Below are 7,596 nucleotides of genomic sequence, written 5' to 3'. Positions count from 1 at the left end.
AACAAGTAATTGGTCTTGAAAAATATAGTAATGCACTTTTAAGATTAAACGAGATTCATAAAGAAAGGACTTTTTAAACCATTTTACACGAGCATATAAAATCTAAATGTAATCCCTGCCTACACCTTACAAACTAAGGAGAGTGTGAGAATATGTGTAAAGAATAAAGTATTCACATGTCCTTGATAGCGTCTGCTGTGTTGGGTCTGTCTCAGTGACAGACTGAGGCTGCTGTTGTCTTCTTCTCTGATCAAAACAATGTTGTCTTTTCCTCTGATCAAAACAGTGTGTCCCCCTAGCGGATATTCCATGAATTGCACCTTATTAAAAATATTCATTCCGTGTCTTTTGTGCATTTTTTCACTTTTAAAATATGCTGCGGACCTGATCAAACCTCCTTGCGGGCTGGTTCAGGCCCGCGGGCCGTATGTTTGACACCGCTGTTCTTGGCGATCGTGAATAAAGTGCAAATAAAACACCCATTACGCACACTACCAAAAGTGCAAGCCAACATAATTCATTGTTTCAGGATGCTTTGTTGATCAGGGCAACTCCGCTGGAATAGTTTATTTGTTTATGATACACGTGTATGGCTTGTTTATAACAGCTCTCCAATATGGCCGCCGGTAGTGCATTGTGGGTAATTGATAATCGGACGGAGCCCTCTATTCCTTAGTCTGTCTGTGGCTGCGCAGACGCGACGGAGCATGTGCTCGGCGTGCACTCCGTGCAGTCCCTACCAAGCCCCTCGCCCCTCCCCTTTCTCTACTGGTCTACCTCTCTGAGCGCGGCAGCCGAGCCACTGCCAGACACGTGGAAAAAGAAAGAAAGAAAGAAAGAAAGAAAGAGAGAGAGAGAGAGAGAGAGAGAGAGAGAGAGAGAGAGAGAGAGAAATAAAATGACAGCCGGCTCTCGAGGGAGGGTGCTCTTTTTACCGGCTCGTTCGCGACCGACACATCACTTCTGGCTAGCTGCATTTCTTATGTCCTCGCTCTCTGTGGTCACGTAACCACACACGTTTACTGTGTCCAAGTGTTATTCAAACATTCATTTTGCAATAAATATAAATACTGTGGCATCATTTGCTGTGAGTGGTGTTCATATGTATTGTCATAGCGGCTTGTTTAGAAGTCCGTGTAAAACAAAGTCCAAAAGTGGGCGTTAACGTACAAGGCAATGTTGCCATCTGATTTTTTTTTAACAACAACAGCTTGCAACACGAATGTGGGATAAAGGTGTATGCGAGTTACATAAAGGTCAGCAGACCTGAAATCTGCTCCAGGACTCGAATCTCTTGGAGCGCAGCAAGCATGGAGCTTGTGTTGCTTTTGGGCGCAACTGTGCTTTTGCTGTGTCTGTGCTTGCTCAAGTGTCGCAGCAACTTGACAGCGCCTTTACCTCCAGGACCTCCTCGTCTTCCTCTCGTTGGAAACCTGCACCAACTGGACAAGAGAGCGCCTTTTAAAACTTTCCTCGAGGTGAGCACAACCACTACCACACAACAAATTGTGATATGTTAACATCGACTGGTGAGCACATCGGACTGAGGGTGCAGCGGTCGTTTGTTCGAATCCGGCCCGGGTCTACCTGTGTGGAGTTTACATGTACCTGCGTGGGTATTCTCCTGGTACTTGGGTTTCCTCCCACATTCCGAAAATCTGCACTACGAGGCAGATGTATTGTGTGCGTGTGCATTTTTCAAACGTCTTTTTTTCTTGTTTTTTTCCCCTCCACTTCTTCCCATTTTTGGGGGGACATGGCTCTGAATGAATTTTGACCTTTTTTTGTTTAAAAATGCATATACAGTACAGTATATATTATTGACACCCATTATAAATGCATTGAAAGATTTTTTTTAATCCCCAAAAATCTTGAAAAATGGGAAGTAACCGTATTCCACTCCTTCCCTCCAAAAAAAAAAAACAATTAAACTCCTCAATTTTCAACCCCACTTATCCTGAACAGGTTCGCAGGGAGTTGCCAGTGCCAATCCCATCTGACGTTTGGGGATTTCACAGTCACTGAGTGGGGAACCGACCCCACGCTGACCGCACACAAGTCAGGAATTTGCAGCACTACACCAGCAGTGACTCTACAAAACAATTAAATATGGGGAAAAAAAATCAGCCAGTAGCTGAAAATCTGCAGGTGCCGAGCTCTGACTGTACGAGCATTCACTGTATTCATCCTGATTTCATAGACAGAAATGTAATTTTGGTTGCAAAAGCTCACATGCATTTTTGGCAACAGACTCTCTCCACACTTTGCTTTTTGTAGCCACATGTTTATAGAAAATTATGATCATAGTGAAGTGTTCATGCAAAAGAGAATATGTAATACTGTATTATACTTTACTGATATGGCTTGGCAATGGCGGCGGCTGGCTGAATCTCAAAAATATATTTTGGTTGTCAAAGTTCTCAGGAGTTTCAACACCTTTTGTGTTGACTGTGTGCTGTATCTGAACTGGAATGACTACTTACTGTATGTTGTATCTGCAGCTGAGTAAGCACTACGGACCTGTCCTCACCGTGAATTTGGGCTGGCGCAGAGCCGTTGTCCTGGTCGGTTTCAACACCGTCAAGGAAGCACTTGTGGACCAAGCAGACGATTTCACCGGAAGAGGACCGTTTCCGTTCCTGGTCCGGGCCACCAAAGGCTATGGTAAACTGCTGCAATATACAGTTTGACTTCCAAGGTCTCAGGTTCTCTTGTCACCCTTTTAAGCAGTGGTTCTGAAACGAGGGTACAGGAGCTGTTACTTGGGGGTCCACAAAATGGGGGGTCCCGAAATTGTTGTTAATAAAGTGATACTATTTTTAGAAAAATTCGAACAATAACAAAAAAAATAAATAAATACAATTCTAAAGTAATATTTTTTTGAACTTTGAATGCCAACATGTCTTTGGTGTTAAGTATCCCAAATGCAGTTCCATGATTTTTAACATGTTTTCTGACGATGTACTTCTGATGTCTGATGACCGTATGTGCCTTCAGTGAATAAAAAGTCAGCTCTCCATTGGCATGTGTCCTTTCAGGTTTGGCCGTCAGCAATGGCGAGCGCTGGCGCCAGTTGCGTCGCTTCACCCTGACAACCCTGCGGGATTTTGGGATGGGCCGCAAGGGGATGGAGGAGTGGATCCAGGAGGAGAGCAAACATCTGGTGGCCCGTTTCGACGCCACCAAAGGTTTGTAGAAGATAGCTTTCCATCTTTCCATTCAACTACAGCCAACGCCTGTCTCGTCACGCCCCTTGGTGTGTTTTGGGGGCACTTTCTGTCACACTCTAAAATGCCATGAGATGACGCCAAGCCTTTGTTGATTGGAAAGTAGAAATCAATGTCAAGTGTGTATGCACCTTGTTTTCCTTTACTGTAAGTAAATACTTCTGCCTCGACTCCTTCCTTTTCTGAATTTTGGTCCTCCATTTCTGCCACCACCACGACAAAAAACCTCAGTCTTGACAGAGAGACTACAATCTTTGTATGTTAGGAGGAAGCTAAGTTTTACCCGAGTTGGACAAAAAAATCTGATAGGCAACATCTCTTAACTGGAAGAACTCCTAATTTGGGTCATTTGCAAGGTACCACTGTAAATTATTCTTTTGTTTCGCCAGCCATGCCCTTTGACCCGAGCTACTTCTTGAGCTGCAGCGTGTCCAACGTGATCTGCTGCCTGGTGTTTGGTCAACGCTTTGCCTACGACGACGAGCACTTCCTGCACCTCCTGCAGATCATCTCTGAGACCATCAGATTCGGCAGCAGTCCCTTCGGGCAGGTGAGAGAAAACCAATGGGGGGTTCTCAAAATGTTTTGGGTCCAGATTTTACAGTTTTGACCCCATGTAGGCGATTTCAACCCACAAATATATTGCTGAGGTTGCCTTGCCTCACCTGTGCAAGTGGGACAAAGCTTTAACCCTTTCAGGGACAGCAGTTACTACAGTGGACAGCTTACCATGATATCAGGTTACAGGGTGAATGAAAGGGTTAAATTAATTGAAAGCCAAGGTAGGAAAGAGTAATGAAAGCGTTTAAATGAAAAAGCCAGTTGGACAAAAATAGAGCAACTACAGATGTTGCTTGCAATCAAGTGGGTCAACAGGATCTTTAGTCACGCAACGAGGAAGAAAATGAAGAATTCTCATTCGGTTCCTTTCCTTTCACAGCTGTACAACGTTTTCCCTCGGTTGATGGAGTGGCTGCCTGGAAAGCACCACAAAATCTTTGCCGGGATGGAAGAGCTGAGAGCTTTTATCATGGAGAAGATTGAGGAGCACCGCAACACACTGAGCCCGGGGTGTCCTAGAGATTACATCGACTGCTTCTTAACCAGACTCGATCAGGTGTCAACTGGAATCCTCCCCTTCGCTGTCCAACACCCTCTTCATTTTGGGGGGGGAATCATGGCTGTTTGACTTTTCGCCTTTAGGAGAAACACCTCTCCACCACTGAGTTCCACTACAACAACTTGGTGTCCACTGTGCTGAATCTGTACCTGGCAGGAACAGAAACCACCAGCTCCACCATCCGATTCGCCCTCAGTGTGCTCATCAAATATCCTAAAGTCCAAGGTCAGACACAGGAAACTGTCACAAACGTACACTGAATTACATGACTAAAATTTTGATCATATGTGTATACAATAGTATGATCTATAGTAAGCGCGACACAAGAGTAAGCTAGCAGCCCATGTTAGCACAAACTTACTTTGAAAGTTGTACGATGGGATGTAAAACTTGAAATGAATGAACAGCAATTCCAACAGTTGTGAGTGAAGTTTAACGTGCGAGACGAAGACATGTGGACACAGAACTCAGCGGTGTTGTGTGTATAGGTGAAATGTCGTTTCAATTAGGTTTTTTGAAGCATTTTTGTTTAGGTTTTGTTAACGAAAATGTTTTTTTTTTGTTGTTATTTCGTTAACTATAATGGTTAAAAGTGGCCAGAAAATAAAACACAAAGGGGAGGTTGACTCTACCCTGTCCTAATTTTCTGTGAATAATAAGGGTTACTGTCGTTTAATTTGGCATTCAGACCCTGACTTAGTTTCTTTGTCCGGCAGAGAGCATGCAGCAGGAGATTGACGCTGTGATCGGACGGCGTTGTCCCAACATGGAGGATAGGAAGTCCCTCCCCTTCAGTGACGCCGTTCTCCACGAAGTCCAGCGTTTGATGGACATCGTGCCCATGAGCCTCCCTCACTACGCCCTTCGGGACATCTCCTTCAGGGGATACATCATTCCGAAGGTCAGCATCATCTCTCTGTGCTGCTGCTGCTGTTGCTGTTGTTGAACATTTGTGTTTGCCATCCACAGGACACACTCATCATCCCCTTGTTACACTCGGTGCTCAAGGAGGAGAAGCAGTGGGCCACACCGTGGAGCTTCAACCCTCAACACTTCCTGGACCACAATGGCAACTTCAAGAATAATCCGGCGTTTCTTCCATTCTCCGCAGGTAAAGCAGGTCCCCAAATAGAGTTTTAAAAAGTAGACAACAACAACAACAACTAATACAAATGCACTTTGAGAGCAAAAACAAGGGATAATGCTGAAATAGTTTACAGTGTCCCGATCCCTCTGCGTTTACTTCCCCAAAAAACAGCAAGCCAAACTCTGAGTCACGGGATTTAAGGATTGCAAAAGCACCAAAGAATATAATCTAAAAAGAGAATATGGGAATATAAAATGTAAATATCTAATACTGTAAATAGCCAGCATAAAATCAACAGCCTACTTTATAATAAGAAATCTTTTTTTCCCCCAGTCTAACAGATTTATCTCACAATATCCATCAATAATCTTGCCCAAAGATGTACATTATAAAATGAATCTTCCACCGTTGTTTTCTGTAGGTGGAAAAAGCAGGATAGAAGAGGAGTGACATTCATTAACCTTCAATAAAAACTAGAATGAGCTGAAATACTTTCCCATTCCTCTTCTTTAGTCACATTTAGTGTCAAACAAAATAGTGTGCCACTAGCGGTTTACAGTTGAATTACACTCTAAATAAATAGGTCGTAAAACAAAATAAAGTAACAGTTTAAAAAAATAAAAATTTAAAAAAATCAGTGATAGTGCTGTACCTTGAAACCAGAACACACAATGGAGGCAAGATCACACACACACACACACACACACACACACACACACACACACACACACACACACACACACACACACGTCAAGTACGTTTTTTCAACCAATGGGTTAGTGTACAATACTGTCTGGCCCAGCTCGTCCCTAAAATTCAGTTCAATAACAGTGCAATACAAAATATAGCATTAGCAATACAGTATATTTGTAGAATAAATATAATAAATTAGCAATAGAATAGAAAACACAGCCCAGCACATATTTGAGGAGTATTTAAGGAATAGGCAGTGAATGTCAGTTTGTCGCCTTGATTGTGAGGGAGAGAAATGCCAATACGTTGGAGCTTGGCAATTTAGACGCCTGACACCCTGTACTGTATATGTCTGGCATAAACAGAGTGTCTCGGTAGGTTGAAAGCACGTCCCGACCATAAAAAAAGAGAACGCAATTCATGGAGTGAATGACGAACGCCGAAAGCCACTAACATTTAAATTAAAGTGTGAGAATTCCTGGTTAAACGAGAAGTGAACTATCTTGGCCACTCACAGTGTAGTGGTCCACGTAGCTGTTCCCACTCAACTCATCCTGTGGTTGTTTAGTGGTCAGTCCGTCGCTATACAGTCATCCCGTCTTTTCTGAGATGGACTCACGAACCTGAAGAGGAGAAGCCGTTTAGGAAAAGGATGGCTTTGAAAGGCAAATGCAAATTGAAATGCGGCATGCTTCAGGTTAGCTCACCCGTCTTTGTGGCTCGTTCCCGCAGGGAAAAGGGCCTGCGTCGGGGAATCGTTGGCTCGCATGGAGATTTTCCTCTTCATGGTGTCACTCCTGCAGAACTTTGTCTTTTCTCACAACGGCGGACCGGACAGCGTGGACTTGAGTCCCGAGTACAGCAGCTTTGCCAATGTGCCGCGCAGGTACAAGATTGTTGCAACGCCTCGCTCTTGATTATTCAGTGAGCAACACTTTGACGTTAAGTCAATCTCGTCACACTTTTGCTGATTGTTTGCTGCTTTTTAGAAAATGACAAGGCCTCTATTTCATGTGACATGATGAAATGCCACGATCAGAAAAACACAAAGCTTATCTTCCGAGCTAAAAACTTGCTTTAATTAGTTTAACAACCACAGTTAAAACCATAGATAAATGTGAATACAACACATCAATGTTTTTTTTGTTGTTGTTTTTTTTACATGACCTTTACAAATTTTAAAAATGTGATGATAAACAATTCATATAAATGAACACATTTTAAATCATTCTTTTGCTGAGATGGTCGGTGTTAGAGGAATCTATGGGCGAAATTGTATCATGTTTAAAGTCTCGTTTGATCTGGGCACGTCAAAGCATCTGGGTGCGTTATCAGCACCCCCAAATTCCTTTTCAGAAGGTGCCGGCCATTTGGGCTGGGGGCTGTTGTCGGTCAACTTGATATCACTGTGAAATCTTTGTAGCAATCCATGTAATGGCACGCAACTGCAATTAGCAACAGCTAATCCT

General features: G+C 43.3%; 1 protein-coding gene across 1 annotated transcript; it reads left to right on the top strand.

Moving 5' to 3' along the window:
- The first annotated feature begins 1,310 nt into the window (after positions 1–1,310).
- On the top strand, positions 1,311–7,044 carry LOC109510754 (cytochrome P450 2F5-like). Its single transcript, XM_019861307.1, has 9 exons — positions 1,311–1,478; positions 2,502–2,664; positions 3,039–3,188; positions 3,617–3,777; positions 4,168–4,344; positions 4,431–4,572; positions 5,064–5,248; positions 5,317–5,458; positions 6,860–7,044. Exons 1-9 carry the CDS (start codon positions 1,311–1,313, stop codon positions 7,042–7,044), a joined length of 1,473 nt encoding a protein of 490 aa, XP_019716866.1.
- The last annotated feature ends 552 nt before the right edge of the window (positions 7,045–7,596 follow it).

The sequence above is a fragment of the Hippocampus comes genome, unplaced genomic scaffold (assembly GCF_001891065.2).
Source record: "Hippocampus comes isolate QL1 unplaced genomic scaffold, H_comes_QL1_v1.1 scaffold122, whole genome shotgun sequence".
Lineage (NCBI taxonomy): Eukaryota > Metazoa > Chordata > Actinopteri > Syngnathiformes > Syngnathidae > Hippocampus > Hippocampus comes.
Note: the sequence above shows the minus strand (reverse complement) of the source record. Positions and strands in the feature narration are given on the sequence as shown.